Source organism: Pleurodeles waltl, chromosome 10 (genome assembly GCF_031143425.1).
Source record: "Pleurodeles waltl isolate 20211129_DDA chromosome 10, aPleWal1.hap1.20221129, whole genome shotgun sequence".
Classification (NCBI taxonomy): Eukaryota; Metazoa; Chordata; class Amphibia; order Caudata; family Salamandridae; genus Pleurodeles; species Pleurodeles waltl.
In genome coordinates this window covers 222,783,172-222,805,196 of record NC_090449.1, presented here as the reverse complement: position 1 = coordinate 222,805,196, position 22,025 = coordinate 222,783,172, and the positions used below count along the sequence as shown (strand labels likewise).

The window sequence follows — 22,025 nt, the reverse complement described above, 5'->3', positions numbered from 1 at the left end:
ACATTCTGGGGCAGTGTCGGAATAGATCTGTTGCTAGCGTGAATGCTCAGCCCCCAGATCACCCTGCTGGCACAAAATGTCATGCTGGCAGTGGGGCCCTGTCGTGCCTGAGACATACGGGCGTGACTTGCCTATTCCCCCCAAAATTCAACTGACGGGGATACTCTTGAGGACACCAACTCACACCTTCTCAAGGAGCCAAATGAGGACTTGGACCGGGCCAGGGGTAACAATAGTGGGAGGATTGTTTTTGGGGAGGGGTCCTACTGCCATTTATGGATCTGGCTGAGGTACTGGGGTGGGGGGTGGGGGGGGGATGGTGGTGTAGGGGTAATTTTTACTATACCAGATGCTGACCCACGCTATAAGGGGACTATGGCTCACGGTGAACGCAGAACCAGAGGTGCACAAAAGTACTCTGACTCTTACTGACAATGGCAGAGGGTCCCCACTCGTTTACCAGGCTCTATAGAGCCCATAGCGAGTTGACTCTGAAGTCTTTGCAAGCGTTAAGAGTGATACAGGATGGGACGCTGGGCAAGGAGATGACAGACACGGAAGGTGCTGACACAACCCCATAGGTATCCCGTAACACACATGTAGGAAAATGCCACTGTTGGCATGGTCACCCCCCCCCCCCCCACTTTTTGCCTAGTGTTGATGCCTGCTTTGATCGGAAGTGTGCTGGGACCCTGCTAACCAGGCCCCAGCACCAGGGTTCTTTCCCTAAAACTGTACCTTTGTTTCCACAATTCGCACAGCCCTGGCACACAGTTAAGTCCCTTGTAATAGGTACCCCTGGTACCAAGGGCCTAGTGGCCAGGGAAGGTCCCTAAGGGCTTCGGCATGTATTATGCCACCCTGGGGATGCCTCACTCAGCACATGCACACTGCTTTGCAGCAGGTGTGTGCTGGTCGGGAGAAAAAAAAAGTCAACATGGCATCCCCCTCGGAGTGACATGCCCACAAACCACTGCCTGTGGCATAGGTAAGTCATCCCTCTAGCAGGCCTTACAGCCCTAAAGCAGGGTGCACCATACCACAGGTGAGGGCATAGCTGCATGAGCACCATGTCCCTACAGTGTCTAAGTCAATTCATAGACATTTTAAGTGCACGGTAGCCATACTGAGTACATTGTGTGTCATTACGAACGCCACAGCACCATAATGGCTACTCTGAATACTGGGAAGTTTGGTATCAAACTTCTCAGCACAATAAACCCACACTGATGCCAGTGTGGGATTTACTGAGAAATGCACACAGAGATCTTAGAGATGCCCCCTGTATGTTACCCCAACTGCTAGTGCAAGGCTGACCGGGCTGTGCCAGCCTGCCACTTCCAGACAAGTTTCTGACCACATGGTGTGAGTGCCTTTGTGCACCCAGTGGTCAGAAACAAAGCCTGTCCTGGGTGGAGGTGCTTCACACCTCCCCCCTGCAGGAACTAACACCTGGCGGTGAGCCTCAAAGGCTCAAGCCTGGTGTTACAATGCCCCAGGGCACTCCAGCCAGTGGAGATGCCTGCTCCCCCGGACGAGCCCCCACTTTTGGCGGCAAGTCCAGAGGGATAATGAGAAAAACAAGGAGTCACCCCCTCAGCCAGGACCACCCCTAAGGTGACCAGAGCTGAAGTGACCCCTCCTTGAGAAATCATCCATCTTACTTTGGAGGATTAGGACCAATAGGGATGTGCTCCCATCCCCAGAGGGAGTGGGCACAAGGAGGGTGTAGACACCCTCAGGGACAGTAGCCACTGGCTATTGCCCTCTAACCCTAACACACCCCTCAATTTAGTATTTAGGGGCGACCCTGAAACCAGCTCTTCAGATTCCTGACTACCTCACAAGAAGGACTGCTGAGCTGAAAACCCCGCAGAGAAGAAAAGGAGATGACAACTGACTTGGCCCCAGCCCTACCGGCCTGTCTCCTGCTTCAAAGACCCTGCAACCGAGAAGCAATGCGTTCTGCAGGGGACTGCCTGCATCACCGAGGACCAAGAACTCCTGTGAGCTGCGGCTCTGCCCAACAACAAGACGACGACCTCCATCTTTAAAGGGACTATCCAGAGAGGACCCCCAGGCGATGTGTCCACCCTGGGCTGATCTCCCTGCACCCCCACGACGATGCCTGCAGAGAGAATCCCGAGGACCCCCCTGACCGCTTCTGCCCAGGACAAAGGTATTCGATGCCTCGAAGAAGCACTGCACCCGCAGCCCCCAGGCCCGTGAGAAACTGGCCACCAGTGCAGCAACTACCAGCAGGTGGCCCTCACCCTTTCCCAGTTGGTGGCTTCCCTGAGAGGGCCCCCCTGTTTCCTACTTGCAGTGCTTAAGTGACCCCCGGGTCCCTCCATTGAGTTCTACTGAGGACCAGACGCTCTGTTTGCACACTGCACCCAGCCGCCCAGTGCCGCTGCGGGTGTGATTTGTGTGCCTACTTGGGACACCTTCAGCACTCCTCCAAACACCCCAGGTCTGCCCTCTGAGAACAAAGGTACTTACCTGCCAGCAGACTGGAACAGGAGTACCCCACAATCTCCATAGGCGTCTACGTTATATTGGCTCCTGTTTGACCTCTGCACCTGACCAGGCCTCTGTTGCTGGTGCTCGGTGTTTGGGGTTGCCTTGAACCCCCAACGGTGGACTACATATACCCCGGAGATTGAATCCTTAAGTGTGGTACTTACCTCTGAAAATGTGCTGTACTTACCTCCCCCAGGAACTGTTGAAAATGGCAGTGTGTCCACGTGTAAAATAGCTTTTTGCACTTTTAATGAAAACTGTGAACAATATTGAATCAATTCAAAGTCTCAACTATTACTATGCAAAGCACCTTTCATTTAATGTACTTACCTGCTAAATGAATCTTGTGGTTCTAAAAATAAACAAAATAATATTTTTCTATATAAAAACCTATTGGCCTGGCGTTAAGTCCTTGAGTGTGTGTTTTCACTTATTGCTTGTGTATGTACAACAAATACTTAACACTACCCTCTGCTAAGCCTAACTGCTCGACCACTCTACCAAGAGCATTAGTTTAATCTATTATTGCCTCTGTCAAGCCCCTTGGGGAAGCCCTGGACACTATATCTCATTTTGACATATTATATGCAGACCCAGCTTCCTACAACACGTCTCCGTTACATGCAGTATAATTATGTACACAGAACATATCTCACCACACGTAGACTAAGGATAATATATGGCGGCAAACCTAGGGGATGCCCCAGGTGATATGCTTTGGATTCAGATTTTGACCACATGGCATGGGGGTGCCCCAAGATACAGCGGTACTGGCGGGGGGCATTGAGAGTTTTGGGGAAGTTCCTGGACAGGCAGCTGAAGCTGTGTCCTTCCCTCTGCCTACTGGGCCTACACTCCAGACCCGCCTCTAAGGCGGTTGGCAACAGGTTCTTGGACCTAGCCCTGGTACTGCTCAGGCGCTGGATCGCAATGGCCTGGAAATCACATACGGGCCCGGACCTGGTGGACTGGAGACAAGATGCATCGATATGGCCACAGGCTCAACTACAAGCACTGCAGAGAGAAGCGGCTCGTGGAGTGAGTGCACGTCCTACTGCACCCTTGTGGGCTGAGATGCTGGCGACATGGGAGACACAGAGATGGGAGTAGGTGGGGAACTGGAAGCCGAGGAGCATATGCCCCGCTAGGAGTGGGCTCTGTCCACGAATTGATGGAATATAGGGGAAGTTATGTGACTCATGTCATACAGCAGAGACCACTCGGTGTGTTCAATACCAGAGGTAGATGGGCAGGGGCCACTGCCATGACACCAGTACACCTATACTGCCTCAACCCATAAACCCTAGACAACACCTAAAGCCAGGGGGAGGGGGGGGGGAACCCTGCTCAACTACAGGAGAGGAAGAGGGGCCACGGTAATGATAATGATCTCCCAAATCAGATAACCCGGCTAGTCTTGAATACCTCTTTAATACCACAGTATGGAACTGTTCCTCCAGCGCATGGATACTCAAAGTACGGCCCGCGGTCCTCATGCGGCCCCTCTGCCCTTAACATGCGGCCCCCTGGGCAAGAGGAGCACTGGACAGCTGTTTGTTCGACTCAGCACTTACAATAAAAATATTAAATAGACACACACTCATTTATTTAAACTTACTTGGTGTTAAAGAAAGGAAGTGACTGGGGACTCCTGCACTTAACTTTAGAAACGCCTTCATTTTTAAAGACATCTTGCGTCATAAGTGTAAAACTATGTCAGTCACTTCAAAATTAAAAAAGTGTATTTTGTTAACATATAGAACCTTTTCACCCTAGTACAATTTGTTATATCAGTACATTGGGATGTTTTCATGTAAAAGTGATAGTTTTCAAACATTTATTCTTCCCCTTACCCTGAGAACACCACCAATAGTAAATTTAAAGAGGTATGTCACTTGTTACGTGCACTTTATAGGTGGCCTGGGTTCCTATCATACATGAACAACATTATAGTTTATTAAATCAAACATGGAAGCAGGTTTTGTGCAGCACACACCATGAAATCATATTTCGAGGTCTTATATGCGATAATGCAGAAAAAGGAGGGAAAGTGAAGTTAAACAATTGCCTAGAATCACACAATTTGGAAAAGTGGGGCAGCCCGGATAAATTCCAGGTTTTCTGGTTTCCCATTGTTCATTTCAGCCACAAGATATATATATATGTGTGTGTATATATATATATATATATATATATATATATATAAATATATATATATATATAAATACAATTTTGCTGCTCCTACACCTACCTTGCCACCAATGCCCCCAGGCACGCCAGTCAACCGCCACTGCACTGGCATCAATGCGGCCCCCGGGCACATCACAGACCAAACTTTTTGGCCCCTGGGAAAATGTTTGCGAATACCCATGCTCCAGCGCATTGTTTAATGTTCCCTTTAGTTAGGTTAATGGTTTGAATGGTAATATTACGGACAAGGGTCGTGATACAACTGTAACATTGATAAGGAACCAGCTGAATTGTCAGACCTTTCGCATGTACCATGCAGCAGGGGATATCACTCGTGTCTAAGAACTGTACTTCATTTGAAAAATACCAATAAACAAAGTTTGAAAAAAATATTCCTGAAAACCCTGGGAAAGCTGGATTTGACTTACAACTTCTGACTGTCGACTCCCATTTTCTGTTGAATGACTTTTCATCCTCTGCATGTTTCCTCTTCAAGCACAGCCTACTGTAAGTCACATGCAGAGATCCCATTATTGTATCTCTGCAAATTCCTCACATCTCATTTAAAACAAAACACAAACTTTCCTATAAAATTCATACCCCACCAATATAACAATACCTAATCCCCTCTAGCTACTCATCTATCCACACCACTAACCAATGCAAGAATTCACATATCCCCACTGTCTCACTAAAGATCACACTTAACTCCTATTAATTTAATATGCTACATAGAAACTGGAGTAAATGCATATCATGATTTCCATAAAAAATCAAGATTAATTCCTATTACCCACAATAACAATAAAACTCCCCACTAACATCTGGGCTTTGGAGCAGTGCTGCCTAGAGTACAACACTACAATGTCTCATCAGGCGTAGAAAGAGCTGCATCAATGCAATTATAATATATAACTAACACTAAGTCTGTAACACTCGGCAGTTGAGCAGCCATTTTTATTTCACACAGGCTGCATAATAATGTAAAATTTCCAAACTATCGTAACAAAGTTTAAATTCTATCAAGAACATGGAGGCAAGGGTTATGCTTAAAACTGTACTTTACCGCTCAATAAAAATCAACAGCCATTTTTTCAATCTAGTAACAAACTAACATTCCAATAAGGCTATGGAACAATCAAGAAACAACAAAATCCAATCAGAGCCTGTAGGTGTCAACATAGTTCTTTGTCTGTATCTGTGTTGGCTCTTTTCTTTGAGTGAGTCAAGCCACTGCCCTTTGCTCATGAGTCATGAATGGAACCATCATTGGCTAAAATGAAGACAACTAGTAGGTTTACCATGAGCCCTTCCGCTTTACAAAACACAGCTGAAATATGCTGGAAAATATCAATCACAAGTCATTAAAGTAGAGAACTCAGAATTAGCAATCACAAACATCATCAAACCGAGTAATAAAATTGCAAAACCAATCAAAGATGTTCAGGAAATAATATACTTACCAATAACGGGGAAAGGAACGTGAGTTACTTTGCTTCGGATGGGCTAATCCTCATCTTCATGTCCTTAACAGAATTGAAACTTTTCATTACAATAGTTAGGAAATATTACATTCTATGGCAGGACCGGAGGCTTAGATTATGCTAGTTAAAAGCTTGTTTACCTCCAGCTGGGCTACATTCACCACCAGTTTAAAGTAGAACCGTTTAAAAGTGGAGTCTGAGGACCAATCAGCAGCGTTCATAATGTCTTTTAGACCTGTCCCCAAATGGAATGCTTTGGAGGCTATCGCTCCTCGTGTTGAATGAGCTCCAAACATCCCCACATTGATACCTGCCTCCAGCATGACCCATCAAACTCACCTTGCAATCGTGGGAGAAGACACTGCTTTAAGTGGCTTTCGTAGAGCAATCAATAGTTGACTTTCGCCCAGAGGGTAGAATTCCTCTGTCCTCTCCTCATATGCTTTCAAGCATTGCACAACACAGTTTTGGGGTATCAGGAAAAGCAGGGTAAGAAATTATACGAGTATAGATTTTAGTACGCCTGCTAACTGTCAAGGAAACCCCATGAGCAGAGAATACTCTACCTATATCATACAGGGAACAGACATCTGACACCATACGATAACATATCAGGCATATTAACCCAGCTAACTCTGCTGAAAGCTCCTTCCTAGAAATAAACCTATTAGGTTGCCATGAAAGAAAAAGATTAAGAACTTGATTAACATGCCACAAGGAAGAGTACTGGGGTACTGTCTGCAATAACAAACTAATTCATCCTAACAGTCTTCATACAAAGGGATGCTCTATCACTGAGGAGCCATGTATCGGCTAATGCCCTGCTGAAAAAGCATAGAAGAAAATGCTGACTGATCTCTATGCCAAACCTTCCGTCGATAACTGACCAAAAATGTAGAACATGCACTACACCTGTATCCAAGGGTTCCAGGCTCCGTTGTATGCACCAACCCATTCATCTCACACACACAAATCTATACCTCTTGATGGTGCTGTCTGCGCAGACCTTCGACAAGAGAACTTCAGCCTATCTCGAAAGACCTGGGATTTTCCAACATTCCCGGCCATTTGCCACACCAGAAGCCGAAGGGAGCTGTCCACAACCATGCGGTGTGGCATCTGGTTCTGATCTAGAAGAAGAAGGATAGGGGAATTCCAAGAAAGGTCCATCAGAACTGGGAACCAAACTTGTGATCTCCAAAAGCACGTCAAATAGTACAATTTCTGTCTGTTGTCTTTGGACTTGGGACGCAACTCTTGTGATTATGGCAAATGGTGGGAAAGCATAACCTTTCTCCTGGGACCAGTCCTGGAGAAAAACATCTGTTGCTGTTGCCAGGGTATCCTGGTCTCCAGCTGAAGAACCAATCCAGTTAATGATCCAGTCTTGATGTGAAGATGTCCACTGAGAAGAGACCCACATTGGTCCGCAAGTTTCCAGAAAACTTCCTGGTCCAACTTCCATAGACTCATGTTGTGGAGATGTCAGGAGTCAGGAATGCCAGTCCGCCACTTACGTTCTGAGGGTAGGTAAGACCTCTCCTCATGTGGTTGGGTTTGGAGAGCTGCAATGCCCGGTAATGGAAGGGGCCCAGAAAGCTCACATGGGCAGGCGATAACTGAAGCCCCACCAGTCAGGCAATCTGTTGAAAAGAAGTGACCAATGTGGACAGAGTTCGTCTCAGCTCCTGCCAAATCTTGGCCATCTTCTGGGAAGGGAGACTCAATGTTACCTTGGCAGAGTCGATCATGAAACCTAGAAAGGAGGCTGTCATGGAACCAAGAGAGATTTCCTCTTGTTGATAACAAATCCCAGACTCCCTGAAGGGTGGAGAATTCGAAAAACTTGGTCTCACCAGGAAAATTGAAGGAAGCCCCCAATGCGAAGGGAAGATTGGAATGGTCAGATATGCATGGTCAGATAGGCATCTTTTACCTCTAGGAAAACCGTTCTATTGAAGGGTTGGAAAACATCTCTCAGCAGATGGAAACCCTCCATCTTGAAACACTGATATAACAACCATTTGTTGAAATCTCAAAAATGTATCATGGGTAATTGGCCTCTGTCACGCTTCTCTACCAAGAGAATGTTGATGAAGAACCCGCAGGGATGGGGATTTGTCTGGCTAATTGCCCTTTTGTTGTAGAGGGCCTCGACCTCTATGAGCTCAGTTTCTGTCATGGCTAGGTGAGAGGAAGAGTAAGGTACATCTGTTGAGGAGTCCCATAGAACTCTATGTAAAATCCCCGGACTGTCTGGAAAACCCATTCATCAGCTGTGAGGGACTCCCATGCTCATAAACACAGTGCCAACTTGCCCCCTACTTTTTGTTGGAAGAAGGGGAAACGCTCACAGGTGAGAGGAAATGGAAGCGTGTCCTTTGATGCCACCTCTGCCTTGGAAATTTTGACCTCTTGTGGGGTAGAAGGCCGTGAAGCGGGTCTGGTCCTGATACTGCCCGCACATGGAGCCTTGTCCTAGGGAGGGGGGAGCTGAGGCGAAGCAGGCGTTGAGCAGCCCCTGTGACGACCTGACCCATGGAAAAACAGAGGATTGAAGATCTGCTTGATGGAGGTTTGGGCCTTGTCTGGGATGAAAAGGTTGCAACAAACTTCCCTAACTTCTTGATGACGGGATCCCTGAAGGGACCCCCCTTGGGTGACTGTCCCTGCCTCTGAAGTCACCAGATCCCCCAATTTGGGATCAGCTTTGATGAGTAAAGATCAGCACCAGGAGTGATCTATTCCTTTTTGGGATCCTTAATGAATTTAGCCAGCAAGGTGGCCATACAGGAATCCACTTCCAGAGTCTGGGTGACCTTGCATTCCAAAGCTTTCTCCAGAGGTTTATGAAGGTGGCTAGCCACGTATTTAACCACTTTGCCTGCTGGGGTCCACTCTGCAGATCATGGGAGGATAATATTGTTGGGGTCAAGCATGTTCGTGGGGCCAAGACGCCGTCTGATGCAGGGTGACACCAAGGTCTCGACGGACCTGCCTCTTCATCTGAATCCCCATGCAAGACTTTAACTCCTGCCATGTCAGGAGGGGGTTCCAACTCATCAGAAGGCCCCGTGGATTCCAGCAACAGTTGAGTTTTTGCAGGAAGGCCTTCTTTAAATGTGTGAAAGCATCCTGATCTACCCCTGGAAATTTGCATTTTGAGAGAGGGGGTTCTGGGTCCAAGACAATGGAAGACCTGGCGTACTCATCTAGGACCTGTCTAAAGAGGCATTGTTCAATAGGGGCAATTGTCTCTGCCACAGCTTTGTAAACAGAGGCATCCATGGCCTCATAAAAGTTGTCATCCCAAGGAAGGACTGAAGCCATCTTCTCCTCATAGGCATTAAAGGATCACTGCATAATTGTCGCTCTAGGTGCAGCTAATGTGGCGACAGCGGTGCGGTCTGGGGTTCCTAGCGAATTTTATGGCGAGACCAGAGGCCTCCAATAAGCGGGGGAATGCCCCAGGACACAGCACCCACAGATTTGATGGGGTAGAGCATGGGACTGTGTCCCTGAATGTGCACTGGAATCAGATCAGCTTAGAGGGCATTAACGAAGCTGTTGCAAAGGCAAAGCATGCGGAATACAGGCACAACCACCACCAGGGGCATAATCAATACAAGTAAAATTGCCAAAAATTCCCCAGGGATGGGGCAGCAGCAAACATACAGACCCTGCGGTAGGTGGGTGGCACAGAGGCCTCGGGCATAGAATAAAAAATGGGATATGGACCCCCAAAGCACGGGTTGTCAGTCTCCACACACAGGGACGGTGTAAAGAAATGGCTCCCTGTTGCAGTTACCCCCCACTTTTTGCCTGATACTGATGCTGACTTGACTGAGAAGAGTGCTGGGACCCTGCTAACCAGGCCCCAGCACCAGTGTTCCTTCACCTAAAATGTACTTTTGTATCCACAATTGGCAGACCCTGGCATCCAGATAAGTCCCTTGTAACTGGTACTTCTAGTACCAAGGGCCCTGATGCCAAGGAAGGTCTCTAAGGGCTGCAGCATGTCTTATGCCACCCTGGAGACCTCTCACTCAGCACAGACACACTGCTTGCCAGCTTGTGTGTGCTAGTGAGGACAAAACGAGTAAGTCGACATGGCACTCCCCTCAGGGTGCCATGCCAGCCTCTCACTGCCTATGCAGTATAGGTAAGACACCCCTCTAGCAGGCCTTACAGCCCTAAGGCAGGGTGCACTATACCATAGGTGAGGGTACCAGTGCATGAGCATGGTACCCCTACAGTGTCTAAACAAAACCTTAGACATTGTAAGTGCAGGGTAGCCATAAGAGTATATGGTCTGGGAGTCTGTCAAACACGAACTCCACAGCACCATAATGGCTACACTGAAAACTGGGAAGTTTGGTATCAAACTTCTCAGCACAATAAATGCACACTGATGCCAGTGTACATTTTATTGCAAAATACACCCGAGAGGGCACCTTAGAGGTGCCCCCTGAAACTTAACCGACTGTCTGTGTAGGCTGACTAGTTCCAGCAGCCTGCCACACCAGAGACATGTTGCTGGCCCCATGGGGAGAGTGCCTTTGTCACTCTGAGGCCAGTAACCACGCCTGCACTGGGTGGAGATGCTAACACCTCCCCCAGGCAGGAGCTGTGACACCTGGCGGTGAGCCTCAAAGGCTCACCCCTTTGTCACAGCCCAGCAGGGCACTCCAGCTTAGTGGAGTTGCCCGCCCCCTCCGGCCACGGCCCCCACTTTTGGCGGCAAGGCTGGAGGGAACAAAGAAAGCAACAAGGAGTCGTCACTGGCCAGTCAGGACAGCCCCTAAGGTGTCCTGAGCTGAGGTGACTGACTTTTAGAAATCCTCCATCTTGCAGATGGAGGATTCCCCCAATAGGGTTAGGATTGTGACCCCCTCCCCTTGGGAGGAGGCACAAAGAGGGTGTACCCACCCTCAGGGCTAGTAGCCATTGGCTACTAACCCCCCAGACCTAAACACGCCCTTAAATTTAGTATTTAAGGGCTACCCTGAACCCTAGAAAATTAGATTCCTGCAACTACAAGAAGAAGGACTGCCTAGCTGAAAACCCCTGCAGAGGAAGACCAGAAGACGACAACTGCCTTGGCTCCAGAAACTCACCGGCCTGTCTCCTGCCTTCCAAAGATCCTGCTCCAGCGACGCCTTCCAAAGGGACCAGCGACCTCGACATCCTCTGAGGACTGCCCCTGCTTCGAAAAGACAAGAAACTCCCGAGGACAGCGGACCTGCTCCAAGAAAAGCTGCAACTTTGTTTCCAGCAGCTTTAAAGAACCCTGCAAGCTCCCCGCAAGAAGCGTGAGACTTGCAACACTGCACCCGGCGACCCCGACTCGGCTGGTGGCGATCCAACACCTCAGGAGGGACCCCAGGACTACTCTAAGACTGTGAGTACAAAAACCTGTCCCCCCTGAGCCCCCACAGCGCCGCCTGCAGAGGGAATCCCGAGGCTTCCCCTGACCGCGACTCTTTGAATCCTAAGTCCCGACACCTGGGAGAGACCCTGCACCCGCAGCCCCCAGGACCTGAAGGACCGGACTTTCACTGGAGGAGTGACCCCCAGGAGTCCCTCTCCCTTGCCCAAGTGGAGGTTTCCCCGAGGAACCCCCCCCCCTTGCCTGCCTGCAGCGCTGAAGAGATCCCGAGATCTCTCATAGACTAACATTGCGAACCCGACGCTTGTTTCTACACTGCACCCGGCCGCCCCCGCGCCGCTGAGGGTGAAATTTCTGTGTGGGCTTGTGTCCCCCCCGGTGCCCTACAAAACCCCCCTGGTCTGCCCTCCGAAGACGCGGGTACTTACCTGCAAGCAGACCGGAACCGGGGCACCCCCTTCTCTCCATTCTAGCCTATGCGCCACTTTGGGCACCACTTTGAACTCTGCACCTGACCGGCCCTGAGATGCTGGTGTGGTGACTTTGGGGTTGCTCTGAACCCCCAACGGTGGGCTACCTTGGACCAAGAACTGAACCCTGTAAGTGTCTTACTTACCTGGTAAAACTAACAAAAACTTACCTCCCCCAGGAACTGTGAAAATTGCACTAAGTGTCCACTTTTAAAGTAGCTATTTGTCAATAACTTGAAAAGTATACATGCAATTGAAATGATTCAAAGTTCCTAATGTACTTACCTGCAATACCTTTCAAACAAGATATTACATGTTAAATTTGAACCTGTGGTTCTTAAAATAAACTAAGAAAAGATATTTTTCTATAACAAAACCTATTGGCTGGATTTGTCTCTGAGTGTGTGTACCTCATTTATTGTCTATGTGTATGTACAACAAATGCTTAACACTACTCCTTGGATAAGCCTACTGCTCGACCACACTACCACAAAATAGAGCATTAGTATTATCTATTTTTACCACTATTTTACCTCTAAGGGGAACCCTTGGACTCTGTGCATGCTATTCCTTACTTTGAAATAGCACATACAGAGCCAACTTCCTACAGACGGCAGCAGACAGTCTCCACAGAGTACGCTGTTAATTTCAAATGAAGCTGACAAGCATGTGTTGCGGAGCAGAGACAATGGTGGCGGTCAGCTTAAAAGAGCTCCACCAGGATTTCGAAGGCCCACACAGCGTCACGCCCAGTGTCCCTCAGTCACCAGCAACCGCATAATGAGGGCTGGGCATTCCCGCCACAATTAACTGGGATCTGTGGGAGGAAAACCACGCTTAGGAGCGATTAAAAGAAAACTTACAGTGTATAGGAACAACAGTATAAAAGGCAGTACCCAAATTGACATTCACAGAGGAGGGAGCAACATTTAACTCTGGCTATGACCAATGAAGAAAAGTGGCAACACAGATATAAACAAAGGACTTTGTTGACACTGCCAGACTTATTGGATTTCATTGTTTCTTGATTGTTTCATAGTTGTACGGGAACTTTAGTTTATGCTACTGGATTTAAAATGGCTACTATTGATTTTTATTGAGGAGTGAAGTAAAGAATTTAAGCACAGTTTGAGCCTCTGGTCCAGACATAGAATTCCCTTATACTGCTTTACAGTCTTACACTCACAAGCCAGAACTGAGTGGACGTCTGCAGTTCTTATCACCAACTAAGAAACATGAAATAACTGAAGAGATTTGACACATGTCACTAGCCAGCACAGGATTTTAATTTAGTTCACACTGCAGGTCTCAAAAAGCTACATTCAATCACTTTTTGACATCTGACCAGGACAAACCGATTTAAGTGAAGCTCTCCCCACCGTTTTTCCATTTAATTAGGATGAGCGTAGAAGAACAAAAGGGCTGTTTTCTTACATGCTGTGATCTCTTATGTGAACTTACCACACCCCCCTCACCACTCTCACTCGTTCGTGGGCTTGCCTTTCAAAATCCATCCGCCTTGGCGCTGGCTTGTTACTGCCTTCCAGACTGACCACGATACATGGTTTAGTGCACGATTGACCATATACTTTAGTCTGAGCGAACTACTTTTCTTTTTTCTCTCCCCTTTGCAGACCCACAAGTGTCGTTGTACATAGGCTGAGCACACCAGTGAGTGATGTGTCAGAGAAATCTGGATCAGATCACCACAAAAAGAACATAAGCATCATCACTGAACAATAATGGAGCGACTGACTGCAGATTTTACTAGACACACAAGAATGGTTTGACACGCCCACATCACACTAAAACAGAATACGTTTCAAGATGTCACATGATGCCGCGCCGTTGCTAGGGCTACTAACGGGTAATATCTTAACCTGAAATATGATATTCGATTCTATAACACCACCGCCACCAAAGTGTACATACAAAGTACACCTTGTAATTTCTCTGGAAGAAATGAAGGGAAACAAGTCAATTAAAACAGTGTCCAAGATGGCAATTAGATAAATAAATCCAACTAAGGATAGTCATAAAATATCACAGACCAACGAAAACTTTGTTAGGTTTTTAACACCACTATAAAAAGGCTTATATTTTTCATGATAAACACATGCCATTGTTTATGTACGTTTGTGAATAATTCTGGCTCTGTAAATTACTATATGTCAGGGTAATGATGCCCGGTACTGTATCACAATGAACTTCGGCCGCCCATCTTAAAATGGTAGACTGGGAACCACAACTCTACTTTTTCCATTTCCTCCTCTAGTGCTCCCAGTGGCTTTGAATGACTGGCTCATCAGTTGCAGTGCTGTACCTGGTGAGCGTGCACTTGTGAGGATGTTTTTTTTGGAGAGTGAGCAGGTAACATGTTATACAAAGGAGACATAAAAGAAAACAAGGGCTCCAGTGTGGTAGGGAGTGGCAACACACTGGGAGGGGAGTTACATTATAAGGAAATAATATTCTGTAAAAGTGTTATGGAACGAAAGGGAAATGAACCATGCATATGCCCCTGAAGGCGCTACCCTGACTGTTAAATGTCACTACCAAGAGCAAGGAGGACATATGTAAACATATTCTCATTTCAGGACATTAATGTGTTGTGCAAACAGCTTTAAAATCCGTCCTTGATGTCACCGCAAGCTGCGGGCTTCCTCGTGGGAATGAACATAACCATTCCATATTGTACTGTACTTTCCATTTCTGTCAGGTACACATGAGGCTCCGCTTTACTGATAGCGGAATATTTAAAGCTACTTTGATGATAGATTGCCATGTGGAGTCATTGCAATACAATAAGTCAAATTCAAACTTCACTCGTATTTCAGATTATCTGACAGTGTCAGCTCTTCCAGAAGCTCTGAGTAATATGTCTGTGTTGCATATAGAGGAAGGAGGTACATGGAAGTGTTTTAGTTATATGTAGGGCCACTGGAATTTTGTGGCAGTAAAGGACCAAATTACGAGGCAGGGTTGACCAATTTAGGAGTCAAGATATGTCTAATTAAGCATTTACAACGCCAGTAGCTCTAACTCTCGCAAATGTGAGACCTATTGCATTGCAAATATTTGTCTAAGCCTGCTTAGGACCATAAACTTTAAACAAAATATCTGACTAGACAACCCAGTGCAGTGATCAGCTAAATTGTCTATAAACATAAATATAATATAGGGACTTACAGAGCTACTCAAACTAGCCAGCTTACTGAAAAGTCCAAGCTGCACGCCAGCCACCCCCACTTCTTAATCCAGCACACTGCAAAGCGATGCGTCCGATAACACAATAACCACAGCTTGAGGTCATCATGCAGGAAATGGAAACACTTCCCACACAGGATGAAAACACTCTTCCAACCACACTCCTTGCAAAGTGTAGCGTTCTACCCAGGTAAGCAGGCACCTTAGCATGGGGGTAGTAAAAGCTATATAAATTAACTAATATAATACTTGTGCATATATAAAAACAATTATTGATTGTACAGGGTGCTCGTTTATGAGTGAAAAAAGGTCATGAGTAATTTAGGTACACCAAGAATGTATCAATTGAGATAAGTTATATTCAGTTTGTTTAATGGAGGCAATAAGAATGCATCTATGTTCAAAAACATTAATGCTCTTCTGAGGTAATTCTATGAAAATATATGTACCTGTATTTGGAGGTGGTGGCTTATTGTGTATCCATTTCACAACTTTAATGCCATTTTGTGCAGTGGCAATATTTACTCCAGGAATACACGTGATGAGATGCTCAAGGGGAACACCTCCTTGACCTTCTTCCACCATTTCTAAAATACTGAATTCTGCAGCATAGCAATCTGGAAAACTGGAATTAAAGAGATTAGGAGATTTTATGCTATTCAGTATACAAATTAATGAGTCAAATGAGGAAAAACATCTCCATTTACTAGTAATACAAGTTAAGACTTTAAAGAATTAAATTCACAATGATATTCTGCCTGTTCTTTCAGCCACATATTGTAAAAGAATACAATGGAATCTGTCAGCCGATAGAGGATGTTACACATTGATGAGTCAATTCAGCTTATAAAAGCATTTTTTGAGATTTCTACCTAAGTAATTTAATCTCAAAACAGGTTTAAAAAAAAAACAACAAAAAAAAACCCTTGGCTAAATGCTTCAGACAACTGCAAAAAAATGTTTTTGTGATAGAGCAGGTTCATCAGACTTTCAACAAAATTACAACATCGACATCAATGTAAAAAATCTGCTACATAAGCAAGTATGGAAAAGGGCACAATTGCATATAATCTTAGAATATTTAAGAATATTAATTGATCTGATTTGTGGTAGCACATCCCCCCTTTTACAGGGAATACTAAGAATGATTGACAGAATACATGGATAAAGGGGCTTTTTGATTTGTGTCACAAGAGAAGACAGACGTTTAATGTAACCATTATTGGAGTATCATTTCAAAAAGCCAAATGTCTAGACCGAAAAATCTTTCACAACAAAAGGGAGATGAGCAAGGTAGAGAAATGTGATCAACAGAACAAGTTGCAAAAGCAAGTTTTATGGATTGACCTTCATCTATACCTCCAACTCATTTTGTACAATGGGTCAAAAGATGAGACTCACTCTTCTACAGCTACATTTTGACTTATTCATCATCCATGATTGTATAAACAGACAGGTAGCTTCTTACCTGCGATGCTTACTTTAATAAACTGCCCCTAGTGGACATGATCACCCCCACTTTCTGCCACCAGTACTAAGGTTTTTCGACTTAAGGTGCACTGTTTTCCTGCTAACCAGGTTCCCAGTGCCAGTGCTCTTTCCCTAAAGCAAGGTAAAAGGTCTAATTGTGTACAACTGGCACCCACTCTAGTACCGCTAAGTCCCTAGTAAATAGTACTCTTGGTACCTAAGCATGGGTATTAGAGAGGGTCCCAATATATTGTGCCACCCTAGGGGGACCACCCCACCCCGCCTAAAAGTTTACAAAGAGCCTGCCATCACAGACTGAGTCATGGTGCAAACCAAGTGTGAAAACATGACGTGTGACTGTGTGCCATGCCCCTATGATGTCTAGATCAATTACTTAGACACTGCAAGTGAACAGGAAGGCCATCTTAAGGTATGTACTGGGCACTAGTCAATAAGAGTTACCCAGGTACTTAATGGCTTCACTGAAACCTATGGTGTTTGGTTTCAAACACCTTGTCTTAATAAATCTAGTTTCATGCCAGTCGTGGATTTTTTTATGCCATGCACCCAGAAGGCACCTTAGAGGTACCCCTGAAAACCTACTACTCCTCTAGTGTGTTGGCTGACTGGTATTGACCAGCCTGCCACCACAGATATGTTTCTGACCCCCTGAAGGTTAGAGTCTGTGCTCTCAGAAGCCAGAAACCATGCATTCTGGAGGAAAGGTTATCACCGCCTTCAGCAGGATGGCCCATGAATCTGCATACCAAGATCAGGGACTTCAAAGCCTTTTATATGTGACCCCGGCTTCCCCAACACTTGAAAGACACTACCCCCTGCCCTGAGACACATTTGGCACCAGGACAGGTGGGAATATAGTTATGCAGTAGCCGTGTGTAGGAAGCTGTCTCTTTATGTGATGTATCAAAATAAGATATATCATATGTAGGAAGTTGACTCTGTATGTGCTATTTCAAAGTAAGGAATAGCATGCACAGAGTCCAAGGGTTCCCCTTAGAGGTAAAATAGAGATAATACTAATGCTCTATTTTGTGGTAGTGTGGTCGAGCAGTAGGCTTATCCAAGGAGTAGTGTTAAGCATTTGTTGTACATACACAGACAATAAATGAGGTACACCCACTCAGAGACAAATCCAGCCAATAGGTTTTGTTATAGAAAAATATATTTGCTTAGTTTATTTTAAGAACCACAGGTTCAAATTTAACATGTAATATCTTGTTTGAAAGGTATTGCAGGTAAGTACATTAGGAACTTTGAATCATTTCAATTGCATGTATACTTTTCAAGTTATTCACAAATAGCTATTTCAAAAGTGGACACTTAGTGCAATTTTCACAGTTCCTGGGGGAGGTAAGTTTTTGTTAGTTTTACCAGGTAAGTAAGACACTTACAGGGTTCAGTTCTTGGTCCAAGGTAGCCCACCGTTGGGGGTTCAGAGCAACCCCAAAGTTACCACACCAGCATTTCAGGGCCGGTCAGGTGCAGAGTTCAAAGTGGTGCCCAAAACGCATAGGCTAGAACGGAGAGAAGGGGGTGCCCCGGTTCCGGTCTGCTTGCAGGTAAGTACCCGCGTCTTCGGAGGGCAGACCAGGGGGGTTTTGTAGGGCACCGGGGGGGACACAAGCCCACACAGAAATTTCACCCTCAGCAGCGCGGGGGCGGCCGGGTGCAGTGTAGAAACAAGCGTCGGGTTCGCAATGTTAGTCTATGAGAGATCAACGGATCTCTTCAGCGCTGCAGGCAGGCAAGGGGGGGCTTCCTCGGGGAAACCTCCACTTGGGCAAGGGAGAGGGACTCCTGGGGGTCACTTCTCCAGTGAAAGTCCGGTCCTTCAGGTCCTGGGGGCTGCGGGTGCAGGGTCTTTTCCAGGCGTCGGGACTTAGGTTTCAGAGAGTCGCGGTCAGGGGAAGCCTCGGGATTCCCTCTGCAGGCGGCGCTGTGGGGGCTCAGGGGGGACAGGTTTTGGTACTCACAGTCGGAGAGTAGTCCGGGGGTCCTCCCTGAGGTGTTGGTTCTCCACCAGCCGAGTCGGGGTCGCCGGGTGCAGTGTTGCAAGTCTCACGCTTCTTGCGGGGAGATTGCAGGGTCTTTAAAGCTGCTCCTTGAAACAAAGTTGCAGTCTTTTTGGAGCAGGTCCGCTGTCCTCGGGAGTTTCTTGTCTTTCTCGAAGCAGGGCAGTCCTCAGAGGATTCAGAGGTCGCTGGTCCCTTGGAAGGCGTCGCTGGAGCAGAGTTCTTTGGAAGGCAGGAGACAGGCCGGTGAGTTTCTGGAGCCAAGGCAGTTGTCGTCTTCTGGTCTTCCTCTGCAGGGGTTTTCAGCTAGGCAGTCCTTCTTCTTGTAGTTGCAGGAATCTAATTTTCTAGGGTTCAGGGTAGCCCTTAAATACTAAATTTAAGGGCGTGTTTAGGTCTGGGGGGTTAGTAGCCAATGGCTACTAGCCCTGAGGGTGGGTACACCCTCTTTGTGTCTCCTCCCAAGGGGAGGGGGTCACAATCCTAACCCTATTGGGGGAATCCTCCATCTGCAAGATGGAGGATTTCTAAAAGTTAGAGTCACCTCAGCTCAGGACACCTTAGGGGCTGTCCTGACTGGCCAGTGACTCCTCCTTGTTATTCTCATTATTTTCTCCGGCCTTGCCGCCAAAAGTGGGGGCCGGGCCGGAGGGGGCGGGCAACTCCACTAGCTGGAGTGTCCTGCGGTGCTGTGACAAAGGGGTGAGCCTTTGAGGCTCACCGCCAGGTGTTACAGCTCCTGCCTGGGGGAGGTGTTAGCATCTCCACCCAGTGCAGGCTTTGTTACTGGCCTCAGAGTGACAAAGGCACTCTCCCCATGGGGCCAGCAACATGTCTCTAGTGTGGCAGGCTGCTGGAACTAGTCAGCCTACACAGATAGTCGGTTAAGTTTCAGGGGGCACCTCTAAGGTGCCCTCTGGGGTGTATTTTGCAATAAAATGTACACTGGCATCAGTGTGCATTTATTGTGCTGAGAAGTTTGATACCAAACTTCCCAGTTTTCAGTGTAGCCATTATGGTGCTGTGGAGTTCGTGTTTGACAGACTCCCAGACCATATACTCTTATGGCTACCCTGCACTTACAATGTCTAAGGTTTTGTTTAGACACTGTAGGGGTACCATGCTCATGCACTGGTACCCTCACCTATGGTATAGTGCACCCTGCCTTAGGGCTGTAAGGCCTGCTAGAGGGGTGTCTTACCTATACTGCATAGGCAGTGAGAGGCTGGCATGGCACCCTGAGGGGAGTGCCATGTCGACTTACTCGTTTTGTCCTCACTAGCACACACAAGCTGGCAAGCAGTGTGTCTGTGCTGAGTGAGAGGTCTCCAGGGTGGCATAAGACATGCTGCAGCCCTTAGAGACCTTCCTTGGCATCAGGGCCCTTGGTACTAGAAGTACCAGTTACAAGGGACTTATCTGGATGCCAGGGTCTGCCAATTGTGGATACAAAAGTACAGGTTAGGGAAAGAACACTGGTGCTGGGGCCTGGTTAGCAGGCCTCAGCACACTTTCAATTGTAAACATAGCATCAGCAAAGGCAAAAAGTCAGGGGGCAACCATGCCAAGGAGGCATTTCCTTACATCATACAAAGTGTACAGGGGTTCCCTTACAAGTGGGCAGAGGCTTGCTCTAGCAATCCCAAGGTGCTTCTTTTTTTATAACCAATTTTATTAGTTTTAACTGTATACCACACCGTCCACTGAGAGTTACAAGTAACATTCAGTATGACCCATAGCACCAAACAGTTACAGTTTTGCTTCACATCTGTACATTTTACACTGGTAGTCCATAATACGCAAACCATCTACCCCATATTTTATCATGTTTCTGGGTACAGCCACAAGCTTCATGGATTGGCTGCTCATGAACTGTGCACCAATCAATACCGGTCTGCCATTTTATTCAGGGGGGGTGGGTGGGTGGGTCTAGATTGTTTCCTATTGCACAAGATATTGTGTTTGGGCACCAAGGAACAACCTTTATAAAAGTCCTTTGTGAGAGGGTATCACCAACACCTTTCTAAGAGGCATAGGAGTGGTTCCCGGGGCCTGAATCCGATTTGGTGCCCTAGAACTTCTGAAATCCCTTGATTTACCCCAACCCAAAATAACACATACCAGAGCCGGGCATGACCAGACCACATGATAAAAGTCCGCGGCTGGAACTAGGTGCCCTTTTTAGGGGGGGTAGTGTGGTCGGGTAGCCTTAGGCATGTCAGAGGCGTGTGAGACATCTGCAAATACACAGTCAATAAATAAAACAACTCAAGAAAGAGATCCACACCAATTTACAAAAATAATAAGTATCTATATATATTTGGCGTCACAATGAATTCTATTACGTAAGTACGTTTTGCAAGAAAAATCTTAACAGTTTTGAAAAGTCGACACTTAGGATAACACTGCAGCTTCCAAAAACTGCACTATAAAGAAAAAACAAATATAACAAATAGGTATCTTACAGTGACTTATGAGACCAATACAAAATCCTGGTCTTGAGGTGAGTATTGGTCAACAGTCAGGACTACACCAATATGTCACACCAGGAGCCACTGGGGCGGTCGGCTGTAGGGGTTTAGTACTGCGTCAGGTGTCCAATGTTAGACAACAGGAATTGGTCCAGTTGCAAAGAGGCTGCAGGGTTAGACAGGAGTCCAGTTGAGGACAACCAACATGTGAGTTCCAATCCTGGGATGTCCGGGGACATGGGGACACCTCAGGTCATTTTCACCACACGCCAGGTGCAGAGGTGTCTTGAGGCGTCTGGTTTTCCCCACCGGAACTCTTGCGGTTGAGGGGGACTGCGTGCAGAGGGTGCAGGCGGCGTTGGCGAGTCTACAGTGGGCAAATCGAAGGTGAGCTTAATCTCTGGAGGGCTAGGAACCATGCTGACACCATTGGTCCACTTAAACTCTGACTAAGCGGAGTGGGTGCAGTGGTGCTTTCAGGTGTCTGGTTTTGTGCGGTCCAGAATCCTCAAAGTTTGTCTTGGAGTGGCCACAAGAAGCAGGGAAGCAGCTCGCTATGCCGCTGGAGTACCTGGGGCTTTGTTGAAGGCAGGCAGTCCTTCCAGGCTTTGGAGGCACAACAGCTGCATGACGAGACAACTATGGTGCAATTTGGCATGAGCAGCAGACAGGCCAGCGGGGTTGCGTCTAGGTCAGGTTCTTATTTCTTTTCTTTCGTGGCTCTTCAGTGTCCTCCTAAGGTCGTTAGGAACTTAATTTCCTGGTGGGGGCTCCCCTAAATACTGCAT

The 22,025-nt window shown here is 46.9% G+C and overlaps 1 protein-coding gene across 8 annotated transcripts in view; it reads right to left on the bottom strand.

The window, feature by feature from the left end:
- Nucleotides 1-22,025, bottom strand: part of MARF1 (meiosis regulator and mRNA stability factor 1) — a 586,552-nt gene that overhangs the window by 240,595 nt on the left and 323,932 nt on the right. For all 8 annotated transcript variants that reach the window (XM_069210203.1, XM_069210208.1, XM_069210202.1 and 5 more), the window contains exon 16: nt 15,713-15,888. In XM_069210203.1, coding sequence (XP_069066304.1) covers nt 15,713-15,888 — 176 coding nt within the window. The remainder of the gene's footprint in view (nt 1-15,712; nt 15,889-22,025) is intronic.